Source organism: Nyctibius grandis, chromosome Z (assembly GCF_013368605.1).
Source record: "Nyctibius grandis isolate bNycGra1 chromosome Z, bNycGra1.pri, whole genome shotgun sequence".
Taxonomy (NCBI): domain Eukaryota; kingdom Metazoa; phylum Chordata; class Aves; order Nyctibiiformes; family Nyctibiidae; genus Nyctibius; species Nyctibius grandis.
The window spans coordinates 6,291,154-6,306,425 of record NC_090695.1 but is presented as its reverse complement, the minus strand read 5'-3'; the positions used below and the strand labels follow the sequence as shown (position 1 = coordinate 6,306,425).

General features: G+C 43.6%; 1 protein-coding gene across 18 annotated transcripts in view; it reads right to left on the bottom strand.

The window, feature by feature from the left end:
* Nucleotides 1–14,355, bottom strand: part of CELF4 (CUGBP Elav-like family member 4) — a 703,740-nt gene extending 689,385 nt beyond the window's left edge. For 17 of the 18 annotated variants that reach the window (XM_068422655.1, XM_068422661.1, XM_068422668.1 and 14 more), the window contains exon 1: nucleotides 12,400–12,679. In XM_068422655.1, coding sequence (XP_068278756.1) covers nucleotides 12,400–12,679 — 280 coding nt within the window. Of the gene's footprint in view, nucleotides 1–12,399; nucleotides 12,680–14,332 lie in introns of those variants that run through there. The other variant, XM_068422675.1, reaches the window with a different exon arrangement.
* Between the last annotated feature and the right edge of the window lie 917 nt (nucleotides 14,356–15,272).

Below are 15,272 nucleotides of genomic sequence, written 5' to 3'. Positions count from 1 at the left end.
TGCAACTCCTTTTATGAATAAACTCGTAAAATCTAATTCTACCAGCACCTTTCTGGCCTTTTTCAATAAGCCGGTCAGTAACAAACGATCATTTAACAGCACAAAGCAGCCGTTATATGGGAGAACAGATTGAGGCTAATACAACACACGTTCCCCTCCAAACAAGAACCCAGCATTCCTTCTTCAATTTTTTTTTCCCCCATCTGCAAACACTGTCAGTAAAGCTGAGTAAATATATAAATAATTAAACAAACAAATACTTTCCCTGCTGCCCCCGGGCCTTTGAAACTGAGACTTTGTTGGATTTCAAGCAATCAAGCAGTATCACGTTCGCACGCTCACACTGCACACACGCTTCCTCTCCACCTTTGACAGAATATCATTGACTTGAGTGCACTGTGATGATTTCAAATAGACTAAGGGTTAGATAATCGACTCTACACACACACGTACACACATGCACACTCCATCTCCTCCATTTATTTCATAAAAGACAAGCGCAGAAGGGATGAAAACATAACCTCCCCCTCACACGTTGCTATTGATGAACTAAATAAAACTGCAACCGAAATAATAAAATAATAATTATAAAAAAAAATCCAAACAAACAGGGAGCCTGATGCATTTGCTTGTCAAGTCTTCACTGTAGGAGATCACCGGAAGCCCCCCTTTTAAATGAAAAGGTTTCTAAATTAATTTCGCTCTGGCTGGATACTCGAGGCCACTGGGATCTTGTTTATTACCCACAATAAGCTTCTTCTTGTGTAACAGCAGGGAAAACTCCCTTCTGGACTACCTTGCTCTGCCAAAGTCAGGGACGTTCACACCCCTGCTTAAGGATTCACGTAGTGTCTGTCTGTTGTTTGTGAGGCTGGGACAGAGTCTAACTATTGACTTCAGAGAGCGTTGGGATGGTCCTCAGCAAATGGCCGACGACTGTCAATTCCATATGCCCATACTGAGGGCAGGAGTACACTTGTCTAGAGGGAACTTGCTCTTTTAACTGACCTGGTGAAGGCAGATACCTTTGTCTTAACCCAAATCGTATTGCAAAAAATAGGTTTGGATCAGGCCCTTAGAGAAGAAAGGTGGGATGCAGCCCTTCATCAAATCCTTGAGCTTTGCAGCTCCCTCAGTTGCCATAACAATGAAGAGTATATATGTGATTCACTAAAAGAAGAAAAAAAAATTCAAGATCCTGAATCAGTGAATGATGATATTCCTGTAGACAGAGAAATTATAAAGGCTGAATCCTACACACACAATGAAAACTGGAAAAATTGCCATTGACCCTTTCTTGGCAAAGCAGGGACAAATATGTATTTACAAGTGAAATGAGCAAAGCTAATTTTCCACCTCCCCATGGAGTGTTTTTTGAAAGCATGTTTTCCTAATCTGCACTGAAAGGGGCTCTGATGTAACACATTTCTCATCAGAGATGCACCAGAACCTTCACTGAGAAAAAATAAATGTCAAATTTATGCCATTAACTTCTCCTTTCTAAAAAAAAAAAAAAAAAGAATAAAATAAAATTAAAAAAAAAATCCAACTGGCCTAATATTGCAGATGGGGAAATGAAAGATCAATAGCTCACTGGAGCCAATGGAAATCTTCCCATTGGTTCAACAGGTTTCAGTTCAGGCCTGAAGGCACCGAGCTTAAGTAACTCCATCAGGGAGTGTTGGTGAGTAATTACCCACGCGGTGATTAGAACCCTCACTGCCTGCCCTCACCCACCAGATAATGCCCTTCCTTTGAATGAAGCTGCAGGCACAGACAGCAATTTAGAGGAGGCAGCTCTGAGGTGTATTAGCCACTAGCAAATAATCCAGAAGGAATGGCAATGCTTTCTTTTCTTGTTTATTTATTTGTTTGTTTAATTTGGTGTTAACTTTTACTAAACCAACAGTAGAATGTAAAAGGTAGCACCACTCTATCACTCTTATCTCCTGTAAGATCTTTATGTGCATTTCCTTCCAGTATTTCTATGGGTTGACTTGCTTTTTTTTTTCCCTTCTCTGTTAATGACTAAACCTGGAGTTAAATAATTTGTAAGATACTCTTTTCTTTGGTATCAAAATTGGCTGGATCCAGACTCTTGAAACAAGCATGCAGCAATGGTTTGCTTATAAAGACCTTGCCAAAGGATTTTTGTTGGTCGACTTGCCCATTTCTCACTTCCACTCCTATTTTTCTCATTTATTGCCAGTATCTTGAATGAGATTTCTTGTTCTTAAGAGAAAAAAAGAATAAATCCATAATCTGAAAAAAAAAAATATAGAAAGAAGGAAAACAAAGCAAAAAAATCACCAGACTCCCTCCGAATGCACAGAAAGTAACAAAACCCGCAGAATAGCATAACTGAATAACAATATATCTTTATAAAAGAGGGTGAGAAATTGCATCCTCATCCATGTATTATTGAAGGTGGAATACGATCAAATAAATCACTTTTAAAAGCAATTAAATGCTCACAAAAGAAAAACACTTGCCCTGTAAACTGAGAGAAGGCATATGCAAACCATCTTGAAGCTACCACACGGAAACTGGAATGAGACACTTCAATCTGAATGGTATAGCAAAAGGAGAGAACTAGCATACCTAGATAAGGCAGCCTATTGCTGAAGAGGGGGTAGTTAGGAAATTCAGAAACAAGCAGGTCTGTGTATCTGGATTTAGACGAGTAACAACCAGTCACATCACATATCATCGGTCGTTCCTGCCTCAACGAGCAGTACCTTGCAGAACTGCCCGTAACTTTAGAATTTTCCTGAAGACTTCAGCAAGCTTTGGAGCAGGTCTGTAGCTGCTCTGCAAAGTCCTTCCCGACAATTATAGATTATGCTTATCATAGAATATACATTACTTCCAGCTTCTTTTTCCCCTATTTCTTAAATGCTGCTAAAGGTGTGAAAAAATAAAATAAATCAAACACTTTCATTACATTACTGTGTTGAAAAAGAGGTCTCTGGGATTAATACTATTCTGAAGGGGCTGAACTGGTTGAGCAAAATGGTCCTGGCTGCCCTGAGTTTCTCGGGTCCCTAGCTTCTCTGCAGCTGCCAGGCAAAGACCCGATCGTAGAGAAAGAGGTTTCTCGTTTCTGTCTGGGTCAGGTGAAATAATGGGCAAGAAACAGTCCTGCCTGTAAGAGGCAACTCAGAAAACTGAGTTTTCCCTGGGTTAGCTTTCAAAGAGGTGCAAGCCAGTTCAACGTACTCAGCAAAGGTATCCTCCTCTCTCTTCACCCCCGCCCCATGCGCTATTTCAAAGAAGTGCATCTTTACCTTATTATATTATTAGAATAAATCAATATTATTAATATTACATGTGGGCAATTCTGTAAATTCTTCATAGTTCTCCTCCCTGCCTGTTAACAGCAGGTACATTATACAGTCTCTGGTTAGACTGGTCAACCAGGCTATCGATAGTCTTAATAAGCAATATCTATATTGTGACCTTTGCTCACAGAACTGAGTCTCTTCTATAGGGCTGTCAGATTCCTTAAAGAAGTATTGATAAGCTCATTACTATATTGCTACATATAATTTTAGGTGTGATTTTCACTCACCCTCAAGCATCTAGTAACCTAATACTTTTTTTTTCTTTCTAAAGCATTGGCCCTTTTACAATTGATCAAATAGTGAATTAGAGCATTATAGAGAGGAAACATAATCAGGGGATTTCTACAAGCACACTGTGATATATCTTTTGATCCTCTGACAACCTTCATCCCTCTGGATCCTAGGAAGGAAGCACTGTTTTATAGGGATATTATTAGGCTGATGCTGCTTTATACATCTACCTGCAAGAAGCTACCGAATCCGACAAAGATATTTGTGTGCGTTTGCAGTGAGTGATACATATTATGTGATGCGAATCTATCCTTAGGGACTGAAAAGGAGAGGAACTACGTGCAAATGTAAGCCTGCCCTTTCGACACATGTGTGCATACACAGTCTGTCTGTATTATATGCACAGGCATTTGAATTAGAAACAAGCCAAATATGCAGTCAGATCTCATCAGACCAACTCTGTCTGCAAAGCTCCATTTTTATTCTGTTTGAAGAAGCTTCATGTCCAGAGTTATCTGCCCCAGTGCCCTGGGAAGTCAGACGGGTTGCCTCTAAAATATTTTGGAGACTCAAGCACAATGTACAAATAAACCAGACATGGATTAATTAAGTGTGACTGTATCATTAAATTAGTATAATGAACAAACAGCTATGTATCATATTAAACTCTGCATATAATTCCAGGAATAGCCTGTTAAGTCACCTGCCGCTTTCATGCAAGAGCATGATCTCTGTACTGTCTTTTAGAAAGGAATTATTTAGAGACATATATCAGCCTGTCTGTGCTGAATGCATGTTTTCATTAATATGCACATATAATAAATGGTTGCATGTGTGTGAGGTATACAGACGTGGGGATGGCACACTTTTATCTCTCTGCGTATGCACTTTTCACAGAAAAGTTAATTCTCGGCTGCACCTTTCACGCAAACTACGTCTTTTTATGTTTTCCAGATTTAAACAAGGAAATTACAGACCTCAACAACATAAACGGGAACGAATAACCTGTGTTACAAACTGCGTCTGCACTTCACCTTGGTCTATCAAACCGTAAGCAACTTTCTGGTGGCGAAATACTTTGTCACACCTAACTGTGAAGGCCCCTCTCACTGGCAACTATATAACCCTGGAGGCATCAGCATTCCCAACAAAGCCATCTATGATATAGTTAATGTTAAACAATGATTGTCCATGTTCAACAAAGCAGGGAGAAATAAACAGATAAGGGTGAGGTAGATCGAAATCTGCATGCCTCATTGGCTGAGCTGTCGGATAGTTCTAATGCCTCTGAAGGGTTTGTTACTAAGAACCTGTTAAGTATCTTTAAACCTTTGATCTGTAGCCAGTCTTAACAAAGGTGACAATTAATTAAAGGAGAGTGCATTGCAATAAAGTTACATCGTGGTCAGTTTATATATACTGTCCAAAGCTGGTTCACAGAAGTCACTGTCAATTAAAGTCTTCTTGGAGTCCAGTTCATTATCAATTTTTCCCCCTTGCCTTGATCGATATTTTTGGCTGCTTCTGCTTGACAAACTTAACACAATGTCTATATCTATATGTCTTGCCATTCATTTACATGGAATAGATGGCCGTATATGATTTATTTTTAGCTGCTACATATGGTCAGACACTTTATTTGAGAGGTTTAGAGGTCTCATCCATCTTTATTTTAAGGAGCGACAATAATAAGCCCTCTTCCTTTGAGGGGATGTCAGTTGAATATAATGAATGCACATTAAAAGCTGCATTCACCTGTGTGTGCATTCAGGCTGTGGCTCATGGTGACAAAAGCAAACAAATGCAATATCTGTGGTGACATCCTGACTCCAGCCCACGCCAAGCGATGCAGCACAGAAAAAGTGATTCAACAGACCCTGTGATCCCCAAAATGCAATGACGCATCTCAAGGAGTTACGGGGAGAGAGAGGTCCCTATAACGTGTACACCAGCACAGTTAGCGAAGCAACGGTGGAAGAAAAGCCGTAACTTTAACTCGCCGTGGTTATTATTTTTCCCTATTTCCGCAGCAGATTTTAATACTTAAGGGTCAGTCCGCCATGACAAACCCTGGCAACAGTCATACGAGCATCGGTGGAGCAGTTAAGTGAGTGAGAAATGTAGCAGGGGTCAGGCTTTTGTCAGTTCCTCAGCTTTGTTTTAGTTTTAGTTTCACTTGCAGAAGGAAAGATAAATTAAGGAACAAGCCAGCAACGGCAAGCATTGTGGTTTGCTGTGTAAATCCACAATATGGAATTTTGAAGGGAATGTGAAACACTAAGTGCAAGCCTGCACAGGGATGTCCAGGTGCAGATCCACTGAAGTGATAGCAAAAATCTCACTGACTTCTGCCCAGCCAGCAGGCAACAGGTCTTCTCTCTCTAAGTAAAGACGATGCTGGGATTAATGAAACACCAGCCTATTTGTTAAGGCCGAGATTAATTTAACACCTCATCTGCTTACTGCAGACTCTTACGGGGCGGAAACCGGACTGCGCTTGGTGGACAGGTCACGCAGCCTCCTGCTGTTATGAAATATTATTATAAGGCTATAGCCAACACCTACGCAAGTCTTTGGGCATCTGATGCTTTTTCTCTATTTTAAATGCAGGTAAGCAGCCCAACAGCCTAGATCATCTCCCCCACTTTTTCTCCCTTGGAACCATTACTGCCTGTCGCATAAACCCGCCTCAGTTCACACTTGATTGACGGGAGGGACGGTAACAGCTCCTTTAGTGTCGTTATGGTCTGTCGGGTCAGTGCGGCTGGTATGCATGCGCACAGGGTATGCATGATAAAAAACACCCTGACGTCTTGCTGAAAAATGTGGCTGTGTATTTCCAGCTCTTAGGGCTTGAGGAAGCTCTCCTCGATCATCCAGCCCCTTCTGCCCCTTGCTCTTGACCACCGTGCATAGAGAGTCCTCTGCCCGCCCTCCTTGACAGGTACAATCCACTTCCCAGTTGAGCACAAGACACTTTCCGCAATCTCACTCACTCTTTACCCAGGCAAAATTTCCAGATACTCTCTGACAACTTCCTTCAAAAGACTATTCCATCAGCTGCCTGACTTTTATTATACTATGCAGTTTGAATGCTCCGCTAAAGAAAGCCCTGTCTGTGACACTGGCCACTGGCCGATGCAGGATACAGGACCAGATGAAACATGCTTTTCATCCAAGGTGACAAGGATCCTCAATTTTTCCCCCTACTTCAGTGCTGATGTTCCCGAACTCTTCTGGCTGAATACAGGAAAAAAAAAACAAAATAAAACAAAACCAAACTGTCCCCTGTTTCTGTTGTTATACTTTAGAAATTAGTAAGCTCCTGATTCACCCTTTAATTAAAACCTTGATTTGACCAAGTAAATACCATGAAATTTGGTAGTTGTCATTATTTTTTTTTAAGAAAAAAAAAAGTATCTTTTTTTCCTTCCCTGAAATGCCCAAAGGCACCAGTATATATAGATATTGCGGGACAAAAACAGTTGTAATCTATAAATGTGTAGGAAATATGAGTTTAACCCGGAGAAAGGTAAGAGAAGAAACAAAAGCTCTAGAAACACAAACTTTAATTTCTTTCTTTCCTCTGCATTATGTAACTTTAAAACAAATCCATTCTTGTAAGGATGATTAGTTGATATGGTGGTGGGGCTAGCTGAAGAACAGCTTTCAGTGCAAAACTTAACAGCCAAGCAAGAGATCCCAGAAAATTGGAGTTTGTATTGGAAATGCTGACACAACCGTAACAACAGCATCATAACTGGCTGCAGCTGCTTTTCGAAACCAGAGTCCATGTCCAGACCCCTGAAAAAAGAGTTAACAGATAGCCTTCTAATTTATGAAGCAATCTGGGCTATCTGTTTGACATTATCAAAACACACACACGCTCATCTGTACAGGAGATTATAATGTACAGGGGGTTGCTTTTTTCCTCGCTCTTCCATCAAGCTATCCAATTGCATTTTGATTGTTTTAAGGGGTTGTTCTTTAGACCTAGGGCATAAAGCCTCCTCTGTTTTATTCCAGTTTATTTGTGCATTTACCTCCCTAAAACTTGTTTGGTTTACTACCACACTAAATGCTGTATGTGTTGCTTTCAACCAGGCAAGCCTTATGTTTCAATTATGGAGGAGTTTATTCAGCACCTGTATTGCGTTGTACTTCTTTTCAACTAAATTTCCATTTCCCAAAGGCTATATGCATGAATGTGTATACATCTCTTTTTTTCTATATGTATACACACACAAATCTATACATTTATACATATATACAAATGTAACATCTTAACTGAATGTTCATTTTCATTGCATCTTTGAATTTCCGCGATATCCAAAACCTTCATAAACATCCTTAGACTTAACAAGGTTTTAATTTTTCTATCATCTATCTTTGTAATCAAACAGAACGGAATATAATGAATGCAAGCCTTGCTTACCTACCCCTGAGATGTCTTAAATTTCAAAATTATTTATACTTTTCAGAAGGTAAAGCAGCAAAAGAACTAAACTATTCTGTTCATACTGCATTTTTCTAGCTGCATTGGATGCTTATCGAGTGAGGTTCGGGTCAGGTAGGAACACCATCCTAACCATGCGACGGCAATGGTGGATTTCAAGGAGGTTTTGGGGGTTTTTGCTTTTTTCTCCCCCCCTAAATAAGGGTGGAAAGAATGTTGTAGCTCCCAGGTCTATGGAAGACTCTTGCTTTCCCACTGCACACTATCTCCACTGTTTAAGTGCACTCACCCGCGTGTGTTTCAGCAAATCTCAGTTAAGTGTGGAACGCTGATTTCTTCTGACTTTCTAAATAGAATATTATGGAGACCTGTGTGTTTTAAATTAAAACACATTCCAGGCCTTGGGTACAAGCAACCTTTGATAGAAAAGGCTGTTTAAACCTGTGGGGACAGTCCTATATTTAGATTACATTAATTCATAAATATTATACTAAATACCACTTAAATTGGCCTTAAATGACTTCAAAGATAATGCATTATAATATGGCTGTCCTGAGAGCACTAACCTTTATGTCTCCCAGTAACTCAGCCTTTAAGCATACTCCACTGCTAGATAAGAAGGGGGAAGTTATGAATGAATGGCTTGCTAAATTGTTCAAGTGTGATTAGTTAACTCCGTGCATATGTGTGTGTGTGTGTGCATGTGTGAGCGCGTGGGTGGGTCAGCTCAGCCCCGGTAGATTTCTACCCGTGGATCTCAGCACAGAGCCTCTTCCCAACCCTAGAGCAAAGTACCACAGCAGGAGCCTATTCCTGCCCTGTGTGGAGAGAAGCGAGGACAGGGGAAATATGCAGCAGCTACGCTCGTGCTAAGAAAGCTTGTTTTCTCAGGAAACTGGCAAGCCTTTCCCACCTCCCTTCACACTCTGCTTCCCCCGTACCCTTTTCTCTCCTCATGTGTCTGCAAGAGAACCGTGCTCCCCTGTCTCTTCCCTGGTATCTGGCCTGGTATCAGCCAGGGCTGCTGGTGAGAGAACCTGGGACTTCACTCTCCTTTTGAGATAGTTTTTTCGTGAGGGGGGCATAGTCTTGTACTTTATCTTCAGGTTCTTAATTTTCAATTTCCTCCTGCTATACAGGGACACCACAATAGGATCTTTCCATAATATTTTCAAGAATACACATCCTGTGGTCTCATTTCAATGGCTATACACCTGAAATTACTCTCGTTACTACGTTTCTACTTTAAGCTAATTTCTGCCTCTTCCCTCCTCCCAACAGAAACCCACCTTCTCCCCCTCCACACCCAAGGTTTGCTCTCCGTACACTTAGATAAACTATAACCCACTATTAACCCTTCAGAGTATACCACTGCCACAGCCTGTCCCCTGGATTAGGAATGAAATCAACTGAGAGTGATGGATCAATTAATGTATAAGCATTATGCATCACTTATGGAAAGCATCTTGGGGTTTCATATTGCCATCCTACCCCTGAGAGCCAAGCTGGAGTATCTTTATACAATTCTTCACCTATGCCTACAAAGCAAAGCCAAAATAAGGAGATCTGAGTGAATACTATGCTTCACATGACTGCATTTAGAGAAGGGAAAAGGAAAAAAAAAAGATATAAAATGAAATAAAATAATAAAAAAAAGCCAAACACAATCTTCATCCTTCAAAGACCCATCATGCTTTTTGACTTAATAGTAATTAATCACTACTGGCAAGAAAGTAATTTTTTTCCAGGTAGCCAGAGGCACATTTTTATCAGGATTAGCTAATAAATCAGCGGCATCGCTAGAAAGGAGTTCAAACTCTTCTCGGATGTACTAAATAAAACCGATCTCTGAAACGCTGGCAACTCAGTGTCTATTGAAGCTTCACTCAAACCCTAGCCTGCGAAATAACAATCATCATCATCATCATTTTTCCTTCCAAAGTCCAAAACTTCTAGGATGTTAAAAATTACTATTTGTTTCAAGAAGAACTCATGCAATTTGGTTTGATGAGGTGACAAGATTTCGCACCTGGCTTTTTTCCTAGGTTGCAACTTTAGAACAGAAATGAAATGAAGGGAAATGAAGTTAGTATCTTTCTTAATTCAGGAATATGTGTTAAACACATCCAAGCAAGATAAATGATCCCCCTCTCTCTCCCTCCCTCCCTTCCTTCCTGAGTTTGTCTCTGTGAATGCAGGCATACAGTAAAAGCAAAACTGAACTGGAAGAGGAAGAATTTGTATCTATGAAACAGAAATTAAAGTTAGCACATAGATTGATTAATTACAGGCTTAAGATAGAACATACAAAAGAATAAAATCTTACCAACAGTCAAAATAACCTTCCCTCACCACTGAAATCCTTTATTGAGGTGTTAGCTCAAAGATTTCCTCTACACAGTGTTGAGTGATTTCTTCAGTGTGGCTTTTACTGTTGTTATTTTTATTTTACAGAAACCTTAGATAATTTTTGCAAACACATGCGCGCACACACGAGCTCAGTGGCTACTCTCACTACGTCTCATCTATTAGATGAAACCTCCCAAGACCTTTCTTTCCCTGTGCTTCTTATTATTTTTATTGTTATTATTAATAATTATTATAGTACAGATGTCACGTTTAAATGATGCCCATCAGACCTTGATGTGGCATCTAGGAAGCTAGTCTGAAAAGAAAGTAAGATTTGAAAGGGCTACACTGAACATTGTAAATACGAGAAGAGTGCTTGGAGAAACCGGCAGGAAAGGAAGGAAGAAATATCCTAGAACTTGGACTGAGACCCTGGTCCCCAAGCCCTGAACATTTTCTGCAGCCTGTGCGAAACTGGTACTTTGCACTGTCAGGGTATATTTTCATTCGCATTTCCTGAGAATGGAAGAGAGGAGGGGAGTGAGTGGGAAAGGGGTAGAGATGCCTGCTAAACATGCTGTTAAGTTCAAGATTTCCAACTCGCCAAGGAATCTGGAAAGCTGTGAAGCCAGTAATGCCATTGCCAGTGACTCTCCCTGCCGGGAGTCCACCAAGCTGGAGTAGACACTGCTACTGAACCTCTCCTGTAACAGATGCAACTTCCACTCCCTCCGTGGCCCCTTGCAAAAGCCTTTCTCCTCCTGCACTAAATCTGGAGTCACACCCCAATCACTTCCGATCTGAAATTTTTCTTTTCTTTTTTTTTTAGTAACTGCAGATCTAATGAAATAAACATACTAACACATACATATACAGAACCTGAGTTAATAAAGTAGCTTGGTTCGCTCCCGGTTCTCTCCTGCTCCTAAGTGGGGCTACCATGTAAATTATCTTCAACTTCCTCCCTGCGAGTCCTACTTTCCTACCCGAGAATCTGAACATCTCTCCCCCACTACACACACCCTCCCCCACCCCCAAAACATAGCATCATCTAATCTGAAATGCACCTCCGGAGAGCCTAAGCTAAGCAAGGAAAGGAGCAGGCAGAGATGGAGCGAGTGAGGTGTCGCATGGGGAGTACATCTCCACTGCCTTTAAAGAAAACCTAAAAAGTTCCCGGGATGGACTTTGGGCACATTAAAGTAGTGCTTAGAATATGCCTGCTCGGAGACTTCTCCCCTCTGGATGAACTGCCACCTATCCCTCCTGGCTCACCCTCTCCAACACACACATCGTGATATCGTACACCACCACCCCCCCACCCCACTTGAGATAGGCTTTTTTATTGTTGTTTATATCCCTGCTCCCACTCTGAATAAAATCAAAATTAAATACCCGCCCTGGAGCAACTCACTCTGCTCTGCTTCTGGCTTTGGGGCGGACTACAAATAATCATTGTAGCAGCAGTAAAAATAAAAATTAAAAAAAAAAAAAAGAGAAAGAAAAAGAAAAGGCGCCGGTGCCAGATACACAACAGTTGTAAGATATGGGCTTCCCAGCTCCGCGCAAACACACGGACAGACACACGGACACACACACACCCCTGGGTGGAAAATGTGCGGCTCCTGGAGACCGAAACCCCCTTCCCCTTTTCAGCACCACTGGCGCGGACAGCTGCCTGCCCGCCCGGCCGCCCGCTCCGCCGCTCGCCTGGGCGCCCCGGCTTTCGCAGGTGGCTGCATCTCACCCCCGCAAAAAAGGGGGGAAAGAAATAAAAATACTAATAAATAAACCAAACGGAGCTGACTCTCTTCCCTGCCTCTCTCTCTTCTGTTTCCAGGAGGGTCTATTATTTCTTTCCCTGCCCCCCCAGCCTGCCGCCTCCGCCTCCGGGCCAACCAAAAATGAAATAAAATGAAATGAAATCGAAAGGAAAGAGAGAAAGAGAGACCCAGAGCGGGAGCGGGAGCCTGCCTTCCTCTCCCGATCTCTCCCGGGAAAGTTCAGGAGGTAACTCACCTTTGTGCATGCCAGTGAACCTGTCCTTCAGCACCGTCAGTTCATAGATCTTCCCGAACTCCTCGAAGAGAGGTTTGAGGTCTTTCTCGTCCAGGTTACGGGGGATCTGCCCAATAAAGAGCTTAATGGCATCGTGGTCCTTCATTGGGATGGTGGATGGGTTTCCGGGACTGTGGTTTAATCCGTTCATATGCCCGTTGGTGCTGGGGTTGCTGTGATTGCTACTCAGGCTGGTATTGTCTGGTTGTCCGTTTGCTAACGTGGCCATCTTTATATACATAGAGAAAATCTTCTTTCCTTTTTTCCCCCCTCTTCTTTTCTCTCTCCCTCCCTCTCTCCCTCTCTCTCTCCCTCTCCCTCTCTCTCTCGCTCCCTCTCCCTCTTTCACACACACTCTCTCTCTCTCTCACACACACTCCTCCCTCTCTGTCTCTCTCTCTCTCTCTGGGTCTGATCTGATTTTTTTTTTACATTGAAGATCTGTGTCCTTTCCGTTTAAACAGGCTGGATCGGTTCAAATTCCCAGCCAGACTAGGGGGTGGGGTGTGAGTGTGTGGATGTGTGTGTGTGCGGGGAAGGGAGGCTGGGGGTGGGGGATTGCTTTTGCCTCTACTCTGGCTAAACCCCCTCCTCCCATCCAACCACCCCCCTGTCTGTCTGCCCGGGAGAAGCTTAATGGTATCTTCCAACACAGCCCCTGGCTATAAATAGCACTAGGCGCATGGCTCTTTGAGAGACAGTCAATTTCTATTGTGCCAAGTGAGCAAAGGGGAACGGTTGCGTTTTTAGGACCAATGATGATGATTTTTTTTTTCCTTTTCCTTTGCAAGCCCTCCAATCAATCGCTGTCGTTATAATTTCAGTGATCATCGGGAAATCTGCCTTTTTATTTGAGAGGGGGAAAAAAACAAACCCAAGGTGTTCTGACTTCTTCCTATTATGATGATGTCTCTTATTTATTATTTACTCTTATTACGATTTCGCAATTGATAATAAAAGCAGTTGAGATACGGACGAATCCTCGGGCTCAGAGGTTGCTTTTGGTGTTGTTGTTGTGGTTGTGATGTTACAAGCTCTCTTTACTATATCTGTTCTTGTTGCGTCTAAAAAAAAATGCATGCTCTTTAAGCTCTTTTTTTTTTTAAAATTATGCTGATGATGATGACATCAAGCTAGGAAAGGCGCAAAGTGTATTATTGTAGCTCTCTGGAGGGAGACGAAAAATATCGAGATGACTGTTGTTAATTTTCATGCTGCCGATATTTATTTTACGTACAATCTGTGCGGGCGTTATCTTCTATACTAGCTGCGTGTGATGTGTGTGCGTGTGTGCCTGTGTATTGGAAAGGGATTGATTAGATAAGATTTTCTTGCCCGACTTTCAAGCCATCAGGATATTCTCTCTCTCTCTGATGGAAACATAAATCGTATTTTGTAGTCATCAGGGATCGGGAGTTGCTTGTCCGAACAATGCTCTCCAGACAAAGTGTACTGTATGGTGGAAATGAAATCAGCTCTCCTTTCATAGCATCTGGGGGTGGGGAGGGCAGGGAGGCTCGGATTAAGGACACAACTCCCCCTTTTCCCCCAAATAGTAATAACAGTAATCCGGACAGTAACAAAACAAGGCTCTGCGTGTGCTCGGAGCAATTTTTCTTTTTCTCCCCCCCCCCCGCCCCCCCGCCCTCCCATTCCCCGGTTCCCGTGCAAGCTGTGCGGGGATGGAGCCGGGAGAAACACCAGCAGGCGAGCTCGGAGCAGCCTGCGAGTTACCTGGCCTGAACCCCCCACCCCCCGCTCAGGCTGCAGCCACACGGCGCCCGACTATTTCCCCTACCCCGGGGGTGCTCGTAGCCCCCCTGCCAGCCCCCACGCCGGGCCCGGGTCGCCCCCAGGCACCGCGGGGGCTCCCAGCCATTGTTCCCGGAGCCGCCGGCTGCTCCCTGCGGTGGAGGCGGCGGCGGCCCCGGGGGGCGGGCAGGGAGCGGGACCCCCCCCGGCCGCCCGTCCCCCGGGAGCGCCGGGCAGGGCGCCGGTAACACGTGTGACTGTAAACGGAAGGGGCAGCCGTGGAGGAGGGAGGTTATTAGTTTAAATTTGCAACGTTCCTGCAATGTTTTATTGACCGGAATTTATTTTTATTTCTGTTTTAAAAACAAACAAACAAAAAAAGGAACGAAACCAGAACACATTTGTAGCAGTTTTCACTTTATTTGGCTTTTGTTTTAATAACAGAGCAGGAAGGCAGTGTCCTGCCCTCTCCCCACACCCGCCTTAAAAAATAAAAATAATTAAAAAATATCAACCCATTGCAGGTGGCTCAGCTATTGCAACTACTCTTGTGCTGCGAGTCCTCCCGTGCCTTAAACGAGCACCCCTGCCAGGAGACGAGCGCGCAGGGGCCCGATCCCGGGGCGGGGTGTGCGGCGGGGCTGCACCCCTCCCCGGAACGACCCGCGGTCCCCTCGGGGGAGAGCGCGGCGGGCGGGGACGGGCCCGGCCCCCCGGATCCGCCCCGCCGCCCTATCCCCCCCACCCGCTTCCCCCAGGGCCCGCACCTGGGGGCGACACCGGCGCAGAGCCCCCGGCAGCCCTAGCTGCCTTTTACGGCTCTTTAACTATCTTTCGCCGCTAATGGGGAGGCAGCTGCTGTCAGACGCCTGATGCCGGGCTGGTGGCAGGCACCGCGCATTGTCTGCCGTCTGACCAGGCATGCTATTTATTGGGGTCTAAGGGGGGGATCTGTCTGTCTTCCCTTCCCAGGCACGCACTTACAACGTTCAAAGCCTAAAGACACGGAGATCTGACAGCCCGGGAGCTGCAGGGAGGGTAAAACCCTCAGACAGCCCCTCTCCCAAATTCCCAGCCCCGTG